This window comes from Salmo salar, chromosome ssa13 (assembly GCF_905237065.1).
Source record: "Salmo salar chromosome ssa13, Ssal_v3.1, whole genome shotgun sequence".
Lineage (NCBI taxonomy): Eukaryota > Metazoa > Chordata > Actinopteri > Salmoniformes > Salmonidae > Salmo > Salmo salar.
This window is the reverse complement of record NC_059454.1, coordinates 33,114,385-33,139,944: the sequence shown is the minus strand read 5'-3', so window position 1 is coordinate 33,139,944 and position 25,560 is coordinate 33,114,385. Positions and strand designations below refer to the sequence as shown.

Genomic DNA, 25,560 nt, shown 5'->3' with positions numbered 1-25,560 from the left:
GTAGCTTCTGTGGCTAGCCTACGTTATGAGTGAGACAGGAGTCAGATCAGACACTATGCTGTAATTACCCACTGTTTGATTAGCACCTCACCTCATAGGCGTGGCGCGGGGAGATATTATGTGGCCTTTCCTAGAGGCAGGCTGTGAATTAAGTCATATTAAACATGGGTGACAGTGGTGTAATGTACTTAAGTAAAAATACTTTAAAGTACTACTTAAGGAGGTTTTTGGGGTATCTGTACTTTACTATTTATATTTTTTACAACTTTTACTTCACTATATTCCGAAAGAAAAAATATACTTTTTACTCCATATATTTTCCATGGCACCCAAAAGTACTCATTACATTTTGAATGCTTAGCATTACATTAAAATGGTCTAATTCACACACTTATCAAGAGAACATCCCTGGTCATCCCTACTGCCTCTGATCTACTAAACACATGCTTAGTTTGTAAATGATGTCTGAGTGTTGGAGTGGGCCCCTGGCTATCTGAAAAAAGAAAAAGGTGTCGTTTGGTTTGCTTAATATAAGGAATTTGAAATTATTTGTACTTTTACTTTTGATACTTAAGTATATTTACTTTTACTCAAATACGACAATTGGGTACTTTTTCAACCACTGCTAGGTGGTGATAGGAGGACGCCTTGTTTAGGTTCTGTGGTCTATTGAATGCCCTGATCTGTTTTGAGTTATTGTACCACCTTTTAAGTAGTGGCGTCTTTGGATATCTGTCGTTGACACTTCATGTCAAGGTTACCAAAGATCGTAGTTCCTACAGAACCTGACGTGTCCCAGGCAGGCAACACCCATCACTGCCTTCTTGCTTGTGTATGTACAGGCTCCCTGTCACTCTCTCTGTCACTCTCTCTGTCACCCCCTCAGCCTGCAGACTGTCAGCTGGTCAGATAGGATCTCTCTTTGTGGTGTAGCTGCCTGAAGAGCTGCCACACTGTTGACAGTTTGCTCAACCACATAATGCAGAAGCTCTGAGCTGCAGTGTTCAAGATAACAGCCCAGTGCTGCCTTTCAACGCATCACACAAATTAGCATGTAGCCTATGCAAGTTATTTTATGTGGCAAGAAATAATTCATTTTTTTGTTGTTGCATTTTTGATGTCCTCGTCTTCATGATTATTCATTGACTTTTTAAGTCTATTGAATAGTTAATCAATTTTTCTTTCACTAGGAGTGGGTGGACTATTACTAGGGCTGCGGTTCTCTGTCACCCAGGAAGGGTTGCCCTGGGTTTCAGTACACCTGACACATCACCTATTCTACAGTTTTCTTTGAAAGTGTGCCTAGATGAAAAAGTGAGAGGAAAAAAATGATTGAAAGAGAAGAATATAAAAAATTCTGCAGTACTCTTCAACCTATTGTAGTCCCAGAAGAGCTGGGTTAATATTAATGAACTCTGAATCCCAGAGATCATTGCTCTGGAGAACTGAAGCACACAGACTCTCTCATATGTTTCTCCTTTCAAGAAAACATCAGTCAGGAAAGTACATTGCACCACACCATTCATGGAAAATGCATTGCAAATGGAAGCAGTAGGCAGGCAATCTAACAACGGTTGGTTGTTTTAGAAGCTTCCTTGCCCTTTTGTTTAGTATTTTTACAAGTCTGTGAATAGCCTATCCTCTGAAAGTAGGGCACTTTTTCTTCCCCTTTTCTCTATTGCTGTTTCCTTCCCTCTCTCCTGTCTCTCTCTCTGTTGCTGTGCGGATGAGAGAAGCATCCCGGCTAACGGGTGCAGGCGGCCATCTTGCTGGTCACGGCTGGCTGCTCTGGAACACTCTACTGAGCTGGGTGACAGCGTGTGGGCGAGAGGTCCCAGGACACCAAAAAAGCTATTTCTTTGTGTGTCTGGGTCTGCTAACTCTTCCTTTTCTTACACCCTCTTTTCTTTCTCTCTCTCTCTCTCTCTCTCTCTCACACACTCACACACACACACACACACACACAACTATAGCCTGTCTATACTTGCGAGGAAACAAGGAGATTTGACTTGCATGAGGTCTTGGCCTACGTGCCTGCATTTAAGGGTGTGTGTGTCAGGGCGGGTGTGTGTGCTTGTGTTTAAGGCGCATGCTAATGCAGGTTTGTCTCGGTCTTGGGATCAGATTGAACATGACAATCCAGGGGGCACATTGTGTGGGCCAGTTAGAGTAGGCCCACAGATGGGAGGGGAGAGAGAAAGAGAAGAGAGAGAGAGAGAGACATATTGACACACTAGAGAAGAGAGGGCAGTCACCTAACAGCCCACTTCACTTTTGCTTCGTTTTCTGTCCCGCTCCCCACGGATCCAATAACCACTATGAAGCCAGCCTTTGTGAGTATCAATTATCTGATTTACACAGCGCAGCTCATAAGTCTTTTCATTTACCTGCCATTAATGGGGTTGATACATTGTGTTGTGTAGATCTTTCTTTAAAGGGCCAATCAGCAGTTATAACAATAACAAATTGACACCCCACCACTGTTTCAGTAAAAAGCTGAGTGATGGGGCTGGAGAAATGTGATCACTCTCAATTTCATAGAAATTCATGGATGCAAGGATTGACCATCCATAATATCAAAAGATTGGTGTTTGTTTACATTTACTTTGTTTACAAACATTGGAGTAAAACAGGCTTATATTTGGGGTTCTCATGGAGTATGATAGTTGAACTAGCTCATGAGGCATTTATAAGTTATAATTCTTCAAGAATCAACGGGTGTATATATAATTAATTTATAAGTCTAAAAATGAATGTAGCAAATGCTGATTGCCCCCTTAAGGATAGGCCTAGTTTCCAGATAAATATTTTCTTTTGCATTTCATTTACTTGAAATTGGAGTATAAAATGGGAAAAGCAAACGGGATCTTTAAAGGTTTATTTTCTGTGTCATTTTAAACTCCACAGGCTGTGTTTTGGGATTATATCCATGTTGCTATGATATTGTTCTGCATCTGTTGGCATGTTGAATGTAAACTCTGGTTGTTTCGTGATGGTTAAGCTCTTTTCACAGATTCTCTGTGTGCCTGAGATGAGAGCATTGGAGACCCTGGATGATAAGAGCGTTGAATCCCTCATGCTGTGTGGGACATGCTACTCAGATCAAACCCAACTCTATATGGTGTGTCATCACCGGGGATGGCCAGTGGGGGACTCTGTACACTAACATATTGCTCACCATATGTTTGCTGGAATGGACAAGAGAGAGCGATGAGAAAAGTTTACATCAGTCATGGAAATAAAAATGCTGAAAACAAATTGGCTACCTATTTAAAAATGAACAGAAGTACTAGAGTTTTGTTGGGGGTGCATCTCGTGCAAAATAATATTGCAATATTGTCGAGATGATACGATATATCGTCAAAAATAATATCCCGATATGTAACTATCGATTTTCTTTCCCCCATCACTACTATAGATGTAGGCTATAGAACAGACAATCCTCTGAAGATATTTAACGGACTTCAACTCTTTGCTGAGTGGCTGGAGGATAGAGAGTACACTCATTCTCCTCTCCCTCTTTTTTTTAGTTTGGACCATGTTTGGCAGTTGTCCTCTGTAGTTGGATTCCATTCTGTTGTGCAGATTTGAGCTTCAGAGTAGAGGCCATCACGGGGCCAAAAGGTTGGATCTGTTCTGAAATGGACATGGGGCTTTCCCATCCGGACCAAATATGCATTCCCATCCGGATCCGAGGACATCCAGACCTGGTCCTCTCCGATCCGAGTGAGGGAAGCAGCAGAAAATAACATGTTTTAAGCTACTTTATTAACCGGAGCTGATAAAGCGCCAGGGAAAGGAGGTAGAGAGAGGTGACACTCTAGCAGGAGCCATGCTGTTTGGCTACCGGGAAGGTGAGCGAGTGACACGGAGAACAGGAGGGAGGGAGAGACAGCAACCAACCAGGCCGACTTGCGCCATAGTGGATGATAAATAACCCAGGTATGATTACGTGGTACCTGTCTGGACTGCATCAAACCAGGAGAAGCTCGTTAAGGTTAGAAACATCAACTCCATTCAGAATATAATGTAGCAGCCTACCTGTTGGCTCTGGGTCGTTGTCGTCTATCCTTCCCTTTTAACTTTTAATTCCATCTTCCATTGATTAGATATCTCCCAACATTTGCCCCACATGGAGGCTCTATGACTGTAGCCTATTGCTGCTTTGATGACTTATGATTGGCCAACAAAAGCAAAAATCAGCAGCATACATGATACAATTTCTCTCTTTACTGCAGCAGTCGCGTTCGGATCTATATGGGTCCTTCCAGACAAGTAAGTTAAAATTACACATACCCGAGACCAATGACAATCAAAACAGATCTGACCCAGACCCATGACATTATTTAGAACAATGGATCCGGACCTACTCGAGTCCTGGATCGGTTCTCGGGTATTCGGGTACAGATGGATCTGTGAAGACCTCTACTTCAGAGATAGTGGAAGACATTAATACGAAGTTTGCAAGTCATTGATGGCAAGATGGTGCCATTTTCTAGCTCTTAGCAAAGTTTAATATCACTGGACTGTTGGCGCCAGAAACACAAACATTTCGCTGCATCTGCAAATCTGTGAACATGACCAATAAACTTGGAATGAACTGTTCTACCGTGATATATCAAGTGTTCTGGGGACTGCTGATAGCTGCTGTGCATGCATCAGTGTAGTCTAGAGGGGGTTGTCTTTGTGTTCAGGCTCTCTGATTGGTCTCTCCTCTCTGCTCTCTCTCCCTCTTCTCTCTTTCTCCATTTTTTTCTTTGCATCACTCTGACCAACCCCCTTCCCACCTGGTAGCAAACCCCCTTCCTCCTTAGCTGTTGACCTTTAACACCGTGCTGACCTCTGACCCATGGTTATTCTATCAGGCAGATGCTGCTCATAGAGACTAGAATCCCTCACAATGGGATACTCTCTAGGTCTATGTATGGATTCAATCTGTAAAACCCCACACTGCTCTGCAGCTCTCGTTCTTCTTCTCTGATATTAACTCTCTCTAGTCTGTGCTGTGTTTCATGAGTATCTGTCCCAGTGAGAAGCCATCTTGGTTGTGTGTTGGTCTATATGCTCTACCTTGAGGAACCAGAAGGCTGTTATATCTGCAGCTCAGATCAGGATTTATTTACTCAACCTTTCACAGTATATTAGACCTGCCCGTCAAGGCCTGCAGCCTCTGAAGTGGATTGGACCAGGTATTCCCCTCTTTGCCATATACAATTTCTATTTTGGATAGAGTGAACCGAAATCCCCAGGTTGAATCAAATCAAATCAAACTGTATTTGCCACATGCGCTGAAAACAAGTGTAGACTTTACCGTGTAATGCTTACTTACAAGCCCTTAACCAACAGTGCAGTTCAAGAAGAAGAAAATATTTACCAAGTAGACTAAAATAAAAAGTAATAATATAAGTTTAACAATAACGAGGCTATATACAGGGGGCACCGGTACCGAGTCAGTGCGGAGGGTACAGGCTAGTTGAGGTAATCTGTACATGGAGGTGGGGGCGAAGTGACTATGTATAGGTAACAAACAAACAGCGAGTCGCAGCAGTGTACAAAAGGGGGTGGGGGGATGTCAGTGTAAATTGTCTGGTGGTGATTTTTATGAATTGTTCATTAGTCTTATGTCTTGGGGGTAGAAGCTGTTGAGGAGCCTTTTGGTCTGGGAGCTCCGGTACCGCGTGCCGTGCGGTAGCAGAGAAAACAGTCTATGACTTGGGTGACTGGAGTGGTGCTTGCACAGCGCACACACTTACTTGTGTGTGTTTAGGAGCTCAGCTTGGTGTGTCTACATCTGTGTGATATCACCAATCACTGCTATTTGCACCTTGGGGGTCTCATACTAGAGGGGGGGGTCAGGGTGATGTCCTGCGGCTGAAGGGAGGAGATAGATTGCAGATTCCTCCGTAAGAGCCGAGGATGTAGCATGAGATTAGTCCAGCACTTTCCCCTGAGAGCCACAGCTCCTAGACAGATTACCAGTGTACAGTACAGCCACTCAGACAGAGACAGAGGCTGCTGGGGTCTATTGTCCAACACTGCTCATTACTAGGAACTGATGACACTCCCAAGGTTTTATTCTCAGGCAAACACAGAGCCCGGAGCCCTTAATGAAGCCACAGTCCTCTCATCTTTATCTGGGCAGGCCACAGAGTTGTGTGTATCCACTTTACAGCATTCCTCCACAGGGGGATTTTATCCACCTCTCCTGTTAATTACAACATAAGGGTTGGAAGGGAAGGGATTTTACAGTGAAGCCAGTGAGACCATGGACAATGTTGGTTATAAACACGAGTGAGAAAATATATTTTGCACTAGCTATAAATAGATATTTGGAAAATACAGTGTGTCCTTTTGAATAATAGCCTCGAACAATGTTAATGTCCTTATTACCCTTCCTGTCTTTTATCCAGCATGATTTATGGCTATTACTTCTAGCTGTTGTTCAAGTTCATTGTTCTCATTATTTGTATTTATTTCTCATTAGCAGCACTCCTCTATCCCGAGTGAGTTCTATATAATAACCCTGTCCCGTTTGAAAATAAATATCACCGTCCATGAGTGTCAAGATGGTTCAGTGGATTCACATTCATGAACGCATACATAGCCTATCTATCTGCAGAGATTTGTTTCCCATCAGCATGGCGATATACAATGGGAGGAGGGGCCTGTCGTTCCGTGCTGTGTACATTGTGAAGATATCAATTCCAACGCCACGGAGCGGACGACTTCATGAGGAGGGAGGGGCAGAGAGAACAGAGGGGGACCCCCCCCCCCACATTCCACATGCTAACCCCTCTTGTCCCCCTTCTTTTGAGCATCTGCCTCATCCTTACTGAGCACACAGAGAGGAGCGCCACTATGGAGGTTGCCTGCTATGGAGACGCCGCGGATGATGATGGGAAGTTTAGTCCCCGCTCTTTCAAATCACCTGACTGAGTCAGCCAGCGTGTCGCTAGCTGTCATAAAAAGTCCCAAGCTGTCGCTTGTCTTTCTGCTCGTGATTGTTATGCTATTCACATGTTTATTTGTCAGCAGGGCCTTTAGCTGCAGTATTGTTGTTCTTTTGACACCTGGAGTGTAAAAAAGAGAGCCATCTCGGATGGCACTGCATGGAGAGGTTTGTGAGTGTTAACGCTGTTTCTGATCTGTCTGGATGACGGTGAGGCTGGTTATTGTTCTGTATGGACTGTGTTGCTCCTCAGTGTAGGGTGTTAGAATTGGGAGATAGAAATGACTTTGATCTCTTTCATGCTCTCTCTCTCTCTCATCTCTATCTTTCACACTGCATTGAAGTGAAAATGCAGTGTCTTCCATGCAGGTAATCGGGATTAACTTTGAAAATGAATAATGGAAAAGACGAGTTCAGAAGAGTATTACCGCCCACACACTATAGCTCTTTAAATGATCAGCAGGATGGCTATATGATGCCGGTTCATAGTTTACAAAATGGTTTTGATGCTGTAATGACCTAGTATGCATTATGACCTTAAACAGCCAGGCATCGCTCGTCAACAAAGTACTCTCACAGCTGCAGTTCAGTTTTTGATGCAGGATGTTCTTTTCAATGAGGACCTTTGCTAAGGCCATATGGGATTTTAGTTTTATGTTTTCCATTTTTAGGGTTGTTCATGTCGGGAGACTGGTCTGGTTTCACACATTTTGCACTGCTGGGCCCAAAATGATTTGTGGATAGAAATGAATATGTGAAAATGAAAACAACCTGACACTCTCTCAGCAGATGCCTCCCACATTACCTCGTCTGAGATCTCAGTCCTTTGAAAGTGTAAGAGCGCATGTCCTTCATACATCTTCTGGTCCTCTTCTCTTTCTGTGGTGGGGCCTTCCTCTTCTTCTTTTTGATGGAGGTGAATAGGACTTTTCTTTTTGGGAAGAACCTTTTTGGGGATGCTCTTGTAACTCATCAGTCTAACCTGTAGTCTGTTGTTCACTGCTTTGTATGCAAGGCAAGCAACCTAGTGAGTGTGATTCCTCAAAGTATACTTGTGCTCAATTGCTAGACATTTCGTATTTACCTTGTTTTATTGCGCCCATCGTTGTTAGCTTCATCTTCCCATGATGATTGAACAGTAATCACTCTCAACACTAATTTCCACTCTTATCTTCTTGCTGGGAATAATGTATGGCCTCAAGTGTCAAACTGGCCAAGGTATCCAATTAAAATGATTTCCAAGGTGGTCTTCTCCTGTGGGGCTAATGCATCACTCTCCTCTTCCACTTTAAGGTTACATAAGAGGCCAGGCCGGTTCTTTGTGCATTGACCTGAAAAACTGACACTCACCTTTGTACAAACTGGGAAAAAGCACATACAATCAACGTCCATTATTCTGGTCTAATGTGTATAATTTGGGATAACTCCCACCTCTTTTTTCAATGAGTCTACTGTAGTGGTAGAGAGCAGTAGATGGTCATTTTGTGCCTCTAGGCAACATGAAGTCTCAACCAGAGGTTAAATCAGACAATATGCTGACGTGATCTCTGAGAGGAGGGATCAGACAATATGCTGACGTGATCTCTGAGAGGGGGGGATCAGACAATATGCTGACGTGATCTCTGAGAGAGGGGGGAATCAGACAATATGCTGACGTGATCTCTGAGAGAGGAGGGATCAGACAATATGCTGACGTGATCTCTGAGAGAGGAGGGATCAGACAATATGTTGACGTGATCTCTGAGAGAGGGGGGAATCAGACAATATGCTGACGTGATCTCTGAGAGAGGAGGGATCAGACAATATGCTGACGTGATCTCTGAGAGAGGAGGGATCAGACAATATGTTGACGTGATCTCTGAGAGAGGGGGGAATCAGACAATATGCTGTCGTGATCTCTGAGAGAGGAGGGATCAGACCATATGCTGACGTGATCTCTGAGAGAGGAGGGATCAGACAATATGCTGACGTGATCTCTGAGAGAGGGGGAATCAGACAATATGTTGACGTGATCTCTGAGAGAGGGGGGGATCAGACAATATGTTGACGTGATCTCTGAGAGAGGAGGGATCAGACAATATGTTGACGTGATCTCTGAGAGAGGAGGGATCAGACAATATGTTGACGTGATCTCTGAGAGAGGGGGGAATCAGACAATATGTTGACGTGATCTCTGAGAGAGGAGGGATCAGACAATATGTTGACGTGATCTCTGAGAGAGGGGGGGATCAGACAATATGCTGACGTGATCTCTGAGAGAGGGGGAATCAGACAATATGCTGACGTGATCTCTGAGAGAGGGGGGAATCAGACAATATGCTGACGTGATCTCTGAGAGAGGGGGGAATCAGACAATATGCTGACGTGATCTCTGAGAGAGAAGGGATCAGACAATATGCTGACGTGATCTCTGAGAGAGGGGGGGATCAGACAATATGCTGACGTGATCTCTGAGAGAGGAGGGATCAGACAATATGCTGACGTGATCTCTGAGAGAGGGGGGGATCAGACAATATGCTGACGTGATCTCTGAGAGAGGAGGGATCAGACGATATGTTGACGTGATCTCTGAGAGAGGGGGGAATCAGACAATATGTTGACGTGATCTCTGAGAGAGGAGGGATCAGACAATATGCTGACGTGATCTCTGAGAGGAGGGATCAGACAATATGCTGACGTGATCTCTGAGAGAGGAGGGATCAGACAATATGTTGACGTGATCTCTGAGAGAGGGGGGGATCAGACAATATGCTGACGTGATCTCTGAGAGAGGGGGGAATCAGACAATATGCTGACGTGATCTCTGAGAGAGGGGGAATCAGACAATATGTTGACGTGATCTCTGAGAGAGGGGGGAATCAGACAATATGCTGACGTGATCTCTGAGAGAGGAGGGATCAGACAATATGCTGACGTGATCTCTGAGAGAGGGGGGAATCAGACAATATGCTGACGTGATCTCTGAGAGAGAAGGGATCAGACAATATGCTGACGTGATCTCTGAGAGAGGGGGGAATCAGACAATATGCTGACGTGATCTCTGAGAGAGGAGGGATCAGACAATATGCTGACGTGATCTCTGAGAGAGGAGGGATCAGACCATATGCTGACGTGATCTCTGAGAGAGGAGGGATCAGACAATATGCTGACGTGATCTCTGAGAGAGGAGGGATCAGACAATATGTTGACGTGATCTCTGAGAGAGGAGGGATCAGAACCGGCATCTGACCTCTCACATGGATGCAGTCTAAAATAATAAAGAGGGCTCTTCCATAAAGTGCTTTAGGCAACTAAATTCCATTGCTTTTAAAGTTGTAGCCTTTTTCTTTACTACTGTGCCAAAGAACTGATGATATTTGACCGCATCATCAAACACAAGGATTTTCACATCAAAACCATAAAATTTGTCCTGTGTGAAATGACTTCTCTCATTCAAAGTGATCACAGATCACTGATAAAATGAAGTGTCAGTCGTGAAATAACCATCCGTTCCAAACTAGGAAAAAGGGGCCTCATGTAGGAAAAGAGTCTGTCTCTCATGACAGAGCACATGATATCCTGTATGGTGGAGATGAAAGTGTTTGGCTGACAGTGGCTGACAGCTCTGACAGCAGTCTTTGTTGGCCCTCCTCTGTCCCCATCCCAGGGCCGGGCCTGGAGGAGGGCGGGCTGTGACAGTGGTCTGTGGTGTGTGTGACAGGTGTAATCTCCCTGCTGTACGGTCCACTGCTGCTGTTTCTTCGCTGTGCTGCTGAATGGGTGTCAAGAGATGGCTCTGGGGGTGTCTGCGTGGGGGTGTATGGGTTTGCTTTCATGTGCATGGGTGAATTATCTGTGTACCCGTGTATCATGGCTGTAGTGTAGGGGGATGATGCATGAGACGGGGAAGGTGTGTACTGTGTGTGTCAGAGGCATGCTCAGTTGTGATCTATTCAGTAACAAGTGTCTCTTGGGTTTGCATGTATCGCCTGGTGGTGGTGGTGGTGGTCATATTGTGGTCTATTGTAAATTTACAAAGCAGACAGCAGGAAACCCGAAGGTCCCAGGCGTAGGGAAATAAAACCACCGTCATCTTTAAGACGCAACCCCAGTTCCTTTTCTCCAGTGAAATGTGGCTTCTGTTCCGCTGAAGTCTGATTCAGTTTGCCATTAATTACTAGAAATGAATTAATGACAAAATGGCTCGCTCACTCATGATGTAATATTAAGCCTAGCTACATTGTTACATTGTTTTGACTGCAGGCTGCAAAGACTTGAAATGAAGTTAACCAGGCTACGCTGCAGTCCCTCTAAAAATACAGTTGTAACATGATACTCACATAGTCATTTTGTATCAATTCTTACTAACAGGTTAGCCAATTCTCTTCACACAGCCCCCAGGCCTCAGTCTGGCCAGCAAGATTGTACATGATTTGTCTACCATTCTTAAAAGTGTTCAGTGTTTATGTGAAGTCATGATAGCCAAGTTCTGCTTTGATAAGGGTTCATTGTGGGCTACTGTACTGCGGTGGTGGGGTTCAATGGATGGGGGTAACTCTTGTCCCCTTGGTGGTGAGAGGTGTGGCAGCCATCTTGTCTTTTCCTCTGACACTCTGCTCTGTTCCCCTCCTCAGATTGAGAAGATCATGACATTGATTGGAGCAGGCATTGATTTCTCTAGAGACCAGCAGTACTCTACCCCAGGTAAGATGAGTCCCTCACCCTAAGCATTTTACATGACTAAAGATATTATAATTGCATATGCAATTCATCCACTTATTCCACTTAGTGAAGATGGTACAGGTAAAATTTCCCCTGTCACTTTTATTTAAGAACATCCATACTTAAATTCCCTGCTCCTTTATTTTCAAGTAAGCCTATTCTAATATACACTACATGACTAAAAGTATGTGGACACCTGTTCATCAAACATCTCATTCCAAAATCATGTGTGTTAATATGGAGTTGTTCCCCCCTTTGCTGCAATAACAGCCTCCACTCTTCTGATAAGGCTTTCCACTAGATGTTGGAACATTGCTGCGGGGACTTGCTTCCATTCAGCCACAAGAGCATTGGTGAGGTCGAGCACTGATGTTGGTTGATTAGGCTTGGCTCGCAGTCGGCGTTCCAATTTATCCCAAAGGTGTTCGATGGGGTTGTGGTCAGGGCTCTGTGCAGGCCAGTCAAGTTCTTCCACACTGATCTCGACAAACCATTTGTGTATGGACCTCGCTTTGTGCATGGGGGCATTGTTATGCTGAAACAGGAAAAGGCCTTCCACAAACTATTGCCACAAAGTTGGAAGCACATAATTGTCTAGAATGTCATTGTATGCTGTAGCATTAAGATTTCCCTTCACTGGAACTAAGGGGCCTAGCCCGAACCATGAAAAACAACCCCAGACCATTGTTCCTCCTCCACCAAACTTTACAGTTGTTCTCCTGGCATCCGCCAAACCCAGATTCATCCTTTGGACTGCCAGATGGTGAAGCGTGATTCATCACTCTAGAGAACGTGTTTCCACTGCTCCAGAGTCCAATGGCGGCGAGCTTTACACCACTCCAGCCGACACTTGGCCATGGAAACCCATTTCATGAAGCTCCCGGCGAACAGTTCTTGTGCTGACGTTGCTTCCAGAGGCAGTTTGGAACTCCGTAGTGAGTGTTGCAACCGAGGACTGGCGATTTTCACGAGCTGCGCGCTTCAGCACTCGGCAGTCCCGTTCTCTGCTTGTGTGGCCAACCACTTCGTGGCTGAGCCGTTGTTGCTCCTAGACGTTTCCACTTCACAATAACATCACTTACAATTGACCGGGGCAGCTCTAGCAGGGCAGAAATTTGACAAACTGAATTGTTGAAAAGGTAGCATCCTATGGTGGTGCCAAGTTGAAAGTCACTGAGCTCTTCAGTAAGGCCATTCTACTGACAATGTGTGGCTATGGAGATTGCATTGCTGTGTGCTCGATTATGTACACCTGTCATCAACGGGTGTGGCTGAAATAGCCGAATCCACTCATTTTAAGGGGTGTATTTTGCATACATTTACATACTTTACATAAACATGACAACTCATTCTCGTTAAGACTCCCAAAACCCATCTTTCTGATGTCCAGCTTGACATTAGAAAGATAAGAAATAAATGAGTTTCTCTCCTCTAGATTTGATCTTCCTTTTATCCTCTTGTGTAATACAATCCATCCCAGTTAGAATGATGTGCTCTGTGAATCCAACCCTGTGTCCCTGATGCTTTAAGAACAACTCTTCATTACACAATTGGCTATTTTGGCTGAGATGATTCAACAAGTACCTCGTGATTTTTAGTTTGTTCCATTTCACAGCTTTCTGTTTTCTTCAAAGCCACATCCATTAGTCTTAATATAAGTGTATAATACAGCTGGCATTGTTGTTCACGCCTTGGAATCCTATTTGTGTGCGTGCGTGCGTGCGGGCGTGCGCGTGTGTGTGCCTTTAGTCATTCTGTTAGGGAAGTCACCACCACCACTTCATGTGTATACTATTTGGGCTTTGTAATGGTCCCTGGAGACCAGTCATTTGATCCATGCGAATGGCTTAAAGCCGGGGAACTGAGCCGGCTATTGAAAGATGCAGTACATGCCTGAATAATGATAACCACACTGGCGGTATAGAGAGCATGTGGGAAGTGATGAATGGAGTGATGTTAGTGATGACTGAGCCAGAGACACAAAGGTACCATCCGGGTGGCCAGCTGGCTCTTTGGATAGCACATACGAGGGACCCATTATACAAGTGGGTCGGTCACAAAAGATTACTTTAGTGCCAGTGAAGGACATGGCTTTATTTTGAATGGAGATCAATAGTTGAGTTGAATCGACCATTGTCAGAAATGACCTTCAACAATTCCCAGTGTGTTCTATGTAGCCTAAGCAGAAGGTTTACTGTAAAGACATGGATCCATTTGGCTCACACTGTGGCTGTCCTTGGTTTAAGGCTGTCTATTCAGACACTGTTTTCTGACCCAGATTGTTACGCCACTTCTGCTGGTTTTGCCCATGTTTCCTTTGTGGCTGTGGGACAAAATGGCTAAACTAGGAAGGGACCAGGTGTATTACTGTAAATTGCAGTGAATACTGCAGTGAATAATGTATACCACACGTTAGCCTGCAATACTGTCTGCAGCACTCCTATAGCATGAAGCTGGCCTGTCCTTTAGGTCTGATGGATGGTCACTCGGGGACTGTGGTAGTGAACCAGAACCATGTTCTCCATCCCTGTCAGCCTCCTCCCCCATCCTCCCATTTTCTTCTCTACAGTATGCTTCTCCTTTAAAGTCACAGAAGGAAGATGAACTAGCCTAACCCAGACTCTTAAGCCGACGGCTATATTCCAATGAAAAGAGGAAAAATGAAAACCGTTGGCCATCTCGTTATTGCATTCTGGCAGTTTTTTGCTTGTTTGTTGTGGTCTGCTTTGAAGTGAGCTGTTAAAATATTAACAGGCATGTATGTTAGGGGATGAGCTCATGTTCCCTTGCAGACTTGCAAAAATTAGGCAGGCCCACTGCAGCTGTTGTTATTACCCTGGCCTGCTCCTTCTGTGGTTGTTTAGGTTGTTAACCTGCCTCTGAATTAGTCTACATCAACTACAGCATCTTAACCACCAGCTAGACCTGCTTCGCTCCCACCATAGAGGTAAAACCGGTGCTATCTCTATGGCTCCCACTCCTCCAGCACTATCTTAATGAGCAGTAACGGTGCAGAGGTAAAATCACCGGGGAAGCCAAGCCAGGGAAAAAAAAGCCATATTACAACCAATGTGTTGTGAGAATTGCGTTGTTTGCTCTATAACATGCTAGTTCATATAACTTGCTACCGTGATATATAGGCCGAAACAATAAGAAGACACAGTTGCAGAATACATTAAACTACACCTTTGTTTCATCACAAAAACTGAGAGCAACATCTGTCTGGTGAAGTCCACATAATCCAGGTAGAATTAGGAATTCCCCAGGGAAGCTGTCTAGTCCACTTACTTTTTTTCCATTTTTACGACACGCCACTGGCATTGAGTAAAGCCAGTGTGTCTATGTATGCGGATGACAACACTATACACGTCAGCTACTACAGCGAATGAAATGACTGCAACACTTAACAAAGAGCTGCAGTTAGTTTCAGAATGGTGGCAAGGAATAAGTTAGCCCTAAACATTTCAAAAACTAAAAGCATTGTATTTGGGACAAATCATTCACTAAACCCTAAACCTCAACCTCAACTTGTAAAGAATAATGTTGAAATTGAGCATGTTGAGGTGACTAAACTGCTTGGAGTTACCCTGGATTGTAAACTGTCATGGTCAAAACATATTGATGCAGTAGTAGCTAAGATGGGGAGAAGTCTGTCCATAATAAAGCGATGCTCTACCTTCTTAACAGCACTATCAACAAGACAGGTCTACAGGCCCTAGTTTTGTTGCACCTGGACTACTGTTCAGTCGTGTGGTCAGGTGCCACAGAGGGACTTAGGAAAATTACAATTGGCTCAGAACAGTGCATCACGGCTGGCCCTTAAATATACACGGGGCGCTAACATTAATGATATGCATGTCAATCTCTCATGGCTCAAAGTGGAGGAGAGATTGACTTCATCACTGCTTGTTTTTGTAAGAAGTGTTGACAAGCTGAATGCACCGAGCTGTCTATTTAAACTAGAGGTTGACCGATAGGCATGGCCGATTAATAAGGGCAGATTTCAAGTTTTCATAACAATCGGTAATCGTCACTTTTGGAAGCCGATTATAGCCGATTACATTGCGCTCCTCGAGGAGACTGCGTGGCAGGCTGACTACCTGTTATGCGAGTGCAGCAAGGAGCCAAGGTAAGTTGCAAGCTAGCATTAAACTTATCTTATAAAAAACAATCAATCTTCACATAATCACTAGTTAACTACACATGGTTTATGATATTACTAGGTTAACTAGCTTGTCCTGCGTTGCATATAAACAATGCGGTGCCTGTTCATTTATCATCGAATCACAGCCAACTTCGCCAAACGGTGATGATTTAACAAAAGCACATTCGCGAAAAAAGCACTGTCGTTGCACCAATGTACCTAACCATAAACATCAATGCCTTTCTTAAAATTAATACACAGAAGTATATTTTTTTAAACCTGCATATTGAGTTAAAATAAATTCATGTTCGCAGGCAATATTACTAGGGAAATTGTGTCACTTCTCTTGCGTTCATTGCACACAGAGTCAGGGTATATACAACAGTTTGGTCCACCTGGCTCGTTGCAAACTAATTTGCCAGAATTTTACATAATTATGACATAACATTGAAGGTTGTGCAATGTGACAGGAATATTTAGACTTGGGGTTGCCAGCAGTTCGATAAAATACGGAACGGTTCCGTATTTCACTGAAAGAATAAACGTTTTGTTATCGGAATGATAGTTTCCGGATTTGACCATATTAATGACCAAAGGCTTATATTTCTGTGTGTTATGGTATTATAATTAAGTCTATGATTTGATAGAGAAGTCTGACTGAGCAGCGGTAGGCAGCAGCAGGCTGGTAAGCATTCATTCAAACTTTACTGCGTTTGCCAGCAGCTCTTAGCAATGCTTGCTTCACAGCGCTGTTTATGACTTCAAGTCTATCAACTGCTGAGATTAGGCTGGCAATACTACAGTGCCTATTAGAACATCCAATAGTCAAAGGTATATGAAATACAAATGGTATAGAGAGAAATGGTCGACGTGTCATATTTCCTATAATAACTGCAACCGAATATTTATTTACTGGGAATGTTGAAGAACTGGGAATATTGAACCACCAGCTTTCATATGTTCTGAGCAAGGAACTTAAACGTTAGCTTTTTTACATTATTTTTGACCAGACAGCATCAGAGAGATGGGCTTGGGCTACAGAGACAGAGGTGCTCTGTCTGTCTCGCTCGAATGCTTTCTCCGGTGAGATACATTCAGCCTCTTACAAATTGAAGGAACATTATGAAACACAGAGAGACACAAGAAGCCTGGCCACTGCTGTCAGCAGATCATCATGGGATCTGCAGCAGGAAATACTTATTTAAGAAAGGCTCTTTTTTATGCTCACCATGTGAAGAGGCACTGTACTGTTCTCTCTCTCTGATCGAGCCCTGTGTATTCCTCTTTCTCCACAGTGGTGGTGGTAACTAGCAGGGGGTGCTGTGAAGTTCCCTCTTGCTGGTCCCTATAATACTGGTCCCAACACCCATGTCCTTCATTTCCTGTTAGCTGATGAGTTTCTTAGCAAGGACAGATGGAGAGATTTCCAGAGTATGAAAACAAAACAAAAGGATTGAGATCAGAATAGCAGGGAGCAACAGTGGATGTAGTGAGGGACAGGGTCCATGTAGGTGCTTGGAATGACAGCAGCTCACAGACGATGAACAGCAGACCTGCAGTGTATCAGAGGGAGGGGGAGCGAGAGAGGGAAAGGGTGGGAGAGAAGGGAGGGAGTAATGGGGAAGCGCGAGTGAGGAGGGGAGTGAGAGTGAGCAAAAGGGAGGGGGAGGAGAGGAATCGCTGGCAGAAGTACAGTGAACAGTCAGGACAATGGAAGGACACCACCCCGAGCATCTCTCAGATTGTGTGTAGACCGTTCGTTTGCCTGGACACGTTGTGTGGTGAATCGAAGTTTTAACAGAAGGAGCTGCCGTTTTAAAGGAGGGAGCCGGTGAATGACACTGTGTGCATGAAGAGTGAGCCTGAAGAGCAGTGTAACCTGGAGACTTGAAACGGGTCTAAAAAGCCGGATGAAGTATAAGACTGGATACTTGCTAGATTTGTTCATACTTCGAAGTGTGCTGCCTGTGGAAAAAACTGAAGTCTGTTTGTGTGCTGTGTGGAATGACAGGAGCAGAACTGTGTGGACTCGGACAGGACATTGTGTTTAAATAGGGTCCCAAACCATATTGATTGTTATATAGATTGTTTTTGTATTAGTCTGTTGTAGGATTTGATGTCTTTGTATTGATGAGTTTGATATATCTTATACATCATTGAGGCACAGAAAAAGCATTGCATCTCAAGTGCTCCTATTTAGAAATGTAAATGATTTGCAATTAATTTGAATGATACTAGACCAACTGTATAAGAAGCGATGGCAGATGGCTGCACTGGGGACAGATTATTTTAGCTGGGATGTTTTAATATTCAGCTTTGCCTTAAATTAGTCATGTGGATCACAAGTCACGAAAGCTTCTGACCTTAGCATTCTAAACGATTAGGATTAACGCAAAGGTTCATGCATTGAGTTAGCTTTTATCAGAATGAACTAGTTAATGTATTAGATTCAATTGTTCACAGGTCCAGAGTCAAAGCACCAGCTCAACCTTTGCTCATTACAGCATAGTGTATTCCCTGTTTCAGGAGCCACAAGGAGGCCTTTGAGTTAATACCAAGCATAGCTGGTACACCTGATTGATTTATCATAGTCATCTGAAGCTCATTATCGTCACTCTCTGGTTTTCTGTTAGTACCTGTCGCTCCTCTCTGCCACGCTGGGTTTCCTGATTCACACGTCATGTGATCCAGGTGGGAGATTCCTGCCTTGTGCGTGACAGTGTGTGTATGATCTGCTGACTGTGAGGAGGAGTGGGGAGAAACAGGGATGGGCCATGGGATGCACTGTTTTAATCACCCAGCTCCCTGCTACTCTGTGCGAGTTCTAAAGAACTTTTCACTGGGCCGGAACGAATCGCCTAAATTCTGTGATACGCTTCTCTCTCGTTTCAGAGACACTCCCCCTCATTAACATCTAGAGCAAATTAGCAGGAAGATGAATCTGCATGCTTGCAACTTTAGACAGAATAGCCTATTTCCTGTTTTAAGAGAACTCATCTTGGAGTGTTAATGCAATTTGTTTTGTGGAAGTGGAACATTTTGTCTATGGTTGTCGTTCTAAGCAGAACAATGTTACATGTGTGGCTGTTCTCGACTCTGTTCAATCTACACTTGTTTTTGAGTGGATTTGAGCTGGTGAACACAGCAGTCTGGACACAGGACTCATACTGTTAACCAGCAGAGGGGACCCCAAACCCCCTCGACACCCAACCCCGTAAGCCCCTGAGACCCAGGGGTTTGTTATTAAACCCGATCCTAAGTCATTGGTTTGGCCCCCGCTGCTGTGCGGGAGCTGACGCATGCCCACTGTGGTGCTACCGCCAAGCTGTCTCCCCTGCCCTCTTGGTGCTGGTGCGCTCGGCTCTGCTGGCCCAGGATGATGTGGCAGTGCCATGTGTCGTCGTCAGAGTGCCGCTGCTACCGGCTCAACGGCTTCTCCCTGCTCAAGCGCTTCCCTCTGTCTGCAGGTGGGGCGGCCGGGCGGCTGCTGGACCAGCCCGTGGGAGACTGGCTGGAGCACGTGGGGCTGCCGCAGTACGAGAGCAAGCTACTGCTCAACGGCTTCGATGACCTGCACTACATGGTGAGTGACTAGTACACACCCCTCCTCTCTCTCTCTCTCTCTCTCTCTCTCTCTCTCTCTCTCTCTCTCTCTGGCTCACTGTCTCTCACTGTCTCTCACTGTCTCTCACCGGCTCTGGCTCACTGTGTCTCACTGTCTCTCACCGGCTCTCACCGTCACTCTCTCTCACTCTCACTGTCAGTCTCACCATCTCTCTCGGTCTCACTGTCTCTATCTGTATCACTGTCATTCATCTTCTGTAATTCTCTTTTATTTTGTTCTACCTGCCTACCTACTTTCAAAGTCAGAGAGTCAGTCTTTTCCTTCTCCTCCTTCAGTGGGTATTAATCAAATATCGTTGCAGCCATCCGTTAGCCTTAGCAGATCCCATTAGCTTTCCCTGTAAATTCCAATTTACTTAAACCCCCCTGAGATTCCTGCCTCCTCCTTTCATTCAATCACACCTTTGTGATTCTCCTCTCTGCATTAAGACCCAGGTCCTCAAGGGGTCCTGTCCTTGTGTGATGTCTTTTTCAGAAATTTCATTCACATACAAGCTTTTTGAAATATTGCCTTTTGTTCAATCACAAAGGTTATACCTGAATTGCATGATGACGAAGCTTTTCCTTTAAAATATTTGAGAAGGGTGTTTGTTTATGTAGCAAACATTCTATCCAATTTAACTTGTTGGAAAATGATTCCTCTCCTGCCCTCCTGACAGGACTGTAACAGTTGGTTGGTTTGATGCCTGGATCAGGCTGGATGTTGATTGGATTTATTGGGGCCCCTCCACTCAGTGGCTGTCTGATTAGATGATGTTCACCCGACTGGTGGTGACGGAGGGCGTTGGCATCACATCCCAATAATGTGATGTTCCTGTTTACTGGGCCAGCGGCTCTAAATACCTCTGTAAACGCAATTAAACCAAATCCTTTAGAGATGAAAAGACCAGCGAACTCCCTAGGCTCCCTTTCTATCAAACACACACACTGACAGTCAGTCACGAATGCCTTGAATAAATGACTGTCAAATATTTTCAAGGACTCTGCCACAATAAAAAAAAAAGAGCCGCAGTCAAGAACATGTCACAGCGCAGCAGATGGAGCTTTCAGGCGAGGGGGGGATGTGGAAAGGGTTAACACGAGAGCTAACTAGGCTCTGTGTTAACAGAACAGAAAGCTGCACCATGCACACCAAACCTATTCAGCCTATTCCCAGGTTTTCAAGTCCAACATGACCTGTGTTATCACCCTGCTGTCAGCAGTTATGTGTTTGATGTCATTATTGCTGTTGGGATCACCATTTACCTCCTACCATACTCTCACCTTACAGCTGCTCAGCCAGTACCGGCATGGTCTCAAATTCGTTCACTCGCAATCAATTGGCTGCCTGAGTACCAGCTGCTGCCTCACCGTAATATAACTATCTCAATAACCGTCGGGCTGGTGTTGCCGGGCCGACGGGGGTTATCCAGCCCCCAATGTGCTGTGTTGTTGTTTTCCAGCCCTGTTTGGTTTTTTAGCAGCTGCAGGGGGGTATTGATGCAGGGGAGGATGGAGGTCTCAGCTGGCCTGGCAGGGGAGTGGGCTGCGAGGTGTAAATTAGAGGTGTCCACAACAATGTTGTCCCATCTCACCAGGGCTTACCGCTGTACCTACACACACAGCTTTGTTTTCGTGCATTTTCAGGACTTTTTGGGGAGAAAAATGGATTCCCATTTAAAATCCTATATCCCCTAACCCCTGAACCTAACCTTAAACCTAACCCGTACCTTAACCCTAAACCTAACCCGTAAGCCTAAAATAGCATTTGAACAAATTTGGGGACATGAAAAATGTCCAGACTTGTTCTTATTTTCCTACCTTGTCCAGACATTCTGGTGACTTGTCAGAACATTGTGGTCCTGATAAGGAAGGAAAACATGTACACAAACTCACACACACCTCCCTGAAACAGTCATCTCACTCTCAGAAGAGTGTGGTGCATGCGTGCGTGCTTCCCCCTTAAAATATCTACAGTCACAGGTGCTGAATGTGTCCTTCCCTACTTAGAGGGGACATGATGCATTACCTACTGTTTTTAGCAGAGTGTTGGTGAAGGGATGCAGTCACAGCACTTTCTAGTTCCAATGTCTTTACTCTCTTTTCCAGACAGTGAAGGTCAATGGGAAGTGTTGATTGTCTGCTGTGGTTACAGTGATTTACGTGAGGGACGGTCATAAATTGTAGCCGGAGTGGGTCTACGGAGAAGACCGCATTCCCTTGTTCTCTCTCGTTGTATTTCCTGTTCATTTTTATCCTCCCTCAGTGGGTTTTCTTTGTCTCTGATCTAGTCACACAAGAGTGGATCATATTCACCCATGGCTTAACCACAACCTCAGAGGCAACAGCCTGACCATGAGCAGTTTGGCCTGGGTTTATGATTCCCAGCCCTGGCCTTGTCTATATTGGCACTTTGGTTTGATGGCTGAATGGAGCAGCTGTGTCAGAGTGGATACGCTACATTAAAATGCACCTGCTATGATTATCTTTCATTAACTGTTACATCATGGGAGAATATTCAGCATAGGCAGGCAAATTGCAGCTCATTCTCCAGTGTGATTTTTAGAGGGCTGCTCTCTCACACCTGATTTAGTTTATTTCTCTGGGTTTCAGACTCTGGAGCTTGGGGGAAGGATGTGGTGTTGGGAAGGGGTGACAGGTTTTGGGCTAAGTTTAGTCAACTTTTCTCTCCATCCCTCCCTCTCTTGACATCAATACCTGTGTTAAATTCTCTGACTTGAAGCTCTGTCAGTCTCCCCTTCTCTCCCTCCCTGCCTTCCTCACTCCTCCCTTATCCCCTCATTTTATTCCTCCTCTTTCTGGCAATTCTCGACACTGACAATTTCCTATCTATTTTCCTGGGCTCAGACCACCTGCGTTGCTCCATTCTGTAGGAGGGATTTGGACAAAAGCAGTAACCATTTTGTAACATTTCTTCTTGTCCTCTATTTCAGTAAATGGTGACCTTTAAGGGTTCTCAATGTGTGCCTCGAAATCAGAAGTTCCCTGTTGTTACTTTCCAAAGTGCTCCCACCCGCAGGACTCAGTACATTCTCTCAGATGTGGGTGGATTGGTTTGTAATCAATCAAGCATTTCAAGCTTGAGACCCATATAAACAAATGTAATATATTAGCCTAGGGGTGCGGCTGTATTGGCTCTTCAACAAGTACCATTTCATGCATGCTAAGCACCAGTGACTCTACATCCCTCCCTATGCACGAGAGGGTGTGTGTTTATTCCAAGGTCTTCTTTGGGTTTCTGTCTGGGAAACAATGTTTGTCTGCTCTTGCCAGCTGTACTGGGCCTGTATTTTTTACCTAATTTGGAAGGAAGTTGACATTCTTCACCAGAAGTAATGAAAACTGTACTTAGCAGGCAGATAAATGTATTTATATTAATCCCTGGACTTCTGGCCCATTAGCAGTAGGTTGTGATAGCTGATCATAAGCCCCTCATACACCCCTCTCATTAATAAACCTTCCCAGCACTGAGCGCCACATGTCGGCCAGTGGGGTACACAAACATCACACGCTCCAAAAATGTCCGTCTGAAGATGCCTAATTGAGTGGAGTTTGATTATGAAGACTGCTTTGCCAGTTGTTCAACAACTCAGATTTTAGGTTCAGCTATTCAAAGTATGTGCTGTCAGAAAATGAAATGACATTTTGAAGCATTTTTCCTTCATTTTTCCTTCAAATCATACTGACTGCACAAAAATAAATGTAGAATTGAAAGGATCGTCGCCATCTGAAGCTTTTACCCTTGGTTATGGGGTGAGTCAGTGTTGTTGTGGTGTACAGAGCAGCCTTGACAGTTCCTAATTAAGCTCAATTTATTCCAGCAGGCAGAGTACTGTGATCTCTCCTTGGCCGCGCCCAACACCAGATCAATACGATAACAGTGATTGTATTGTGTTGTCGGACACAAGCGAAGGAGAAGCCCTTTATAAAATTAATGAGATTCGTTTCTCTATTGACCCAGAGGGAACGAGTCGAAGAGGCAAGCATCCCTTCTAAGACTCTCTACTCTGTATGCTCACAGTTAAACTGATAATGCCTGTCGCAAAAAAACGACACTTCCTCTTTGTACATAAATTACTAGTCTAACTCAAAGAGCATCTTACTAGTGGCAGGCGGTACTGTGAGAGAAACAACACTGAGTTGGCGTTCACAACGTCTCCATCTTTTTCGAGGCTCCCACTCTGTTGCTGAGACTTCACAGCAGTAGGTCGCGTGTTCATCAATGCAGTCAAAAGGAATGAATTTCCTTGAAGTCTCTGAGGCCAGCAGAGGAGTCGCAGGCATACACAGTAGCGGTAATGATTACCCAGGGAAGAGACTTGGACTGCTGCTCGGCTTGTAATCGAACATCACAATGATGGCAATGAGCAACATCAGAGGAGTGGCGCCGCCAGCCAGCCAAACAGTCTTCCTCTGTGAATACGCCAGCCTGTGTGATCCTCACAGTCCAGTCTCTCTCTCTCTCTCTCTCTCTCTCTCTCTCTCTCTCTCTCTCTCTCTCTCTCTCTCTCTCTCTCTCTTCACCTCTTCTGTTTCTTCGTTCTCTCGACACAAATCAGTCACGTAATGAACACACTGCAGCCTCTGATGACTAGGTAATGGTAATATGGTAATAGCAGGACAGACTAATTGCGATGCCTAATCAACTCAAGGAGAGCGGAGGAAGGGCCTAAGGGGTTTTTAACATTGTTATTGTGTGCATTTAGACATTTTAAAAAGGATTAGCTCAATGTTGTAAGTTATTTTGTTGATGTCCATTTGTCAAAACGAATGGACATTTTAACAATCTGCATACATACACAAACACAACACATTTGATGCCCCTCCAGTCATTTTATTATTTAGTTGGCATAACATACTGTAGGTGGGCTAGTCCATAGCCAGGCTAACTGTCTCAGTCCCCCAAGCTCATGACCCTGCTTCTGAGAGTTAACACTTAGTCTGGAGCAGTCATGGCCCTCAGGTGTAACACTAGGCAGAACTATCCAAGCAGAGAGAAAGCAGAATTCTAATGAAGTGCCAGGGAGAGAAGAGGAAGCAGAGCTTTACTGAGATGTATGGAACGGAGGACAAACTATGACAGAAAAACAACAGTTTGATCCATTAGGTACATTATATGTTGTAACAGAGGTTAGCAAGGACTGTTTTTGAACAAAGCATTGTGTAATTGCGGTAGAATGATGTAGGTTCCTGTACAGCTGGTTCTTCATGTCTCTGTATAGTTAAAAAGTGAGGTCATTTTTAGGAGTTTTATACGTTTTCGAAGGACCCTTGCTTTGTTGAATTGAGTTCTGTTCACTGGTGGTGTAATCTAAGATGTCCTTTATCACCATTTTAGCCACCATTTTAGATTCCTCTGGCATTCTGTCTCATTTCCCCATTCACTGAAGCTTATCAATAGCACACAGGACTGTTTAGCTTCCCCTTACTCACCCTTGGCACTTGTTCTGAAATGTTTTGCATTCCCTGAGATTAAGAAATCAGTTTTGATCATTTTGTGTCGAGCTCATTTGATGTACAGGTTACTGATTTATAAACACCCACGCTCACTCACATGCTACTTTATACTGTGCATTAAACATACTGTACATTGCGCATACTATGCATACCAATGGATGGACACAGGTACACAACAACATAGACATACCGTTAATGGTTCAGTCCCCTATGCTGCAGACAGCTCCCTCTCTGTAATGTATTCTTACTATAACCTGCAAAGAGAGAACATTAGTCAAAGGGCTTTAACGAGATTACCCCGTAGAGTTCCTAGTCATTTACGATGATTCTTAACGAGATTACCCCGTAGAGTTCCTAGTCATTTGAGTCTGATTGAAACTCTTTATCACAAGTTCTCCTGCAGTTTGAGGCCATGGGTGAAGGGATTAGAATAAGCCTTATACAGGGGGAGGTGGAGGTGAATGTTGGATTTTGTCTCATATCAGGCAGTTGGAGAATTTCATCCACTCAATTGCCTTTTATTAGGAATTGGATAATCCCCTTCAAGGTTCCTTTGTCATTGAGGCAAGGGCACTCCTCTAGTCTCCGTGGTAACTGGGGTAGATGTGGGGAGTTGGTTTTAGTACAGTATGTGTGTCAGGATCAGAGAAATGCAGTCAGCCAGGGATGAGGGATTGTGTGTTAC

The 25,560-nt window shown here is 44.4% G+C and overlaps 1 protein-coding gene across 5 annotated transcripts in view; it reads left to right on the top strand.

Moving 5' to 3' along the window:
* Positions 1 to 25,560, top strand: part of LOC106566912 (ankyrin repeat and SAM domain-containing protein 1A) — a 113,421-nt gene that overhangs the window by 74,179 nt on the left and 13,682 nt on the right. Inside the window, exons 15-18 of one of the 5 annotated variants that reach the window (XM_045693156.1) lie at positions 2,325 to 2,333; positions 3,014 to 3,121; positions 11,563 to 11,632; positions 19,262 to 19,377. In XM_045693156.1, coding sequence (XP_045549112.1) covers positions 2,325 to 2,333; positions 3,014 to 3,121; positions 11,563 to 11,632; positions 19,262 to 19,377 — 303 coding nt within the window. Of the gene's footprint in view, positions 1 to 2,324; positions 2,334 to 3,013; positions 3,122 to 7,735; positions 7,784 to 11,562; positions 11,633 to 19,261; positions 19,378 to 25,560 lie in introns of all 5 variants that reach the window. The other 4 variants (XM_045693153.1, XM_014135506.2, XM_045693154.1 and 1 more) reach the window with 4 other exon arrangements.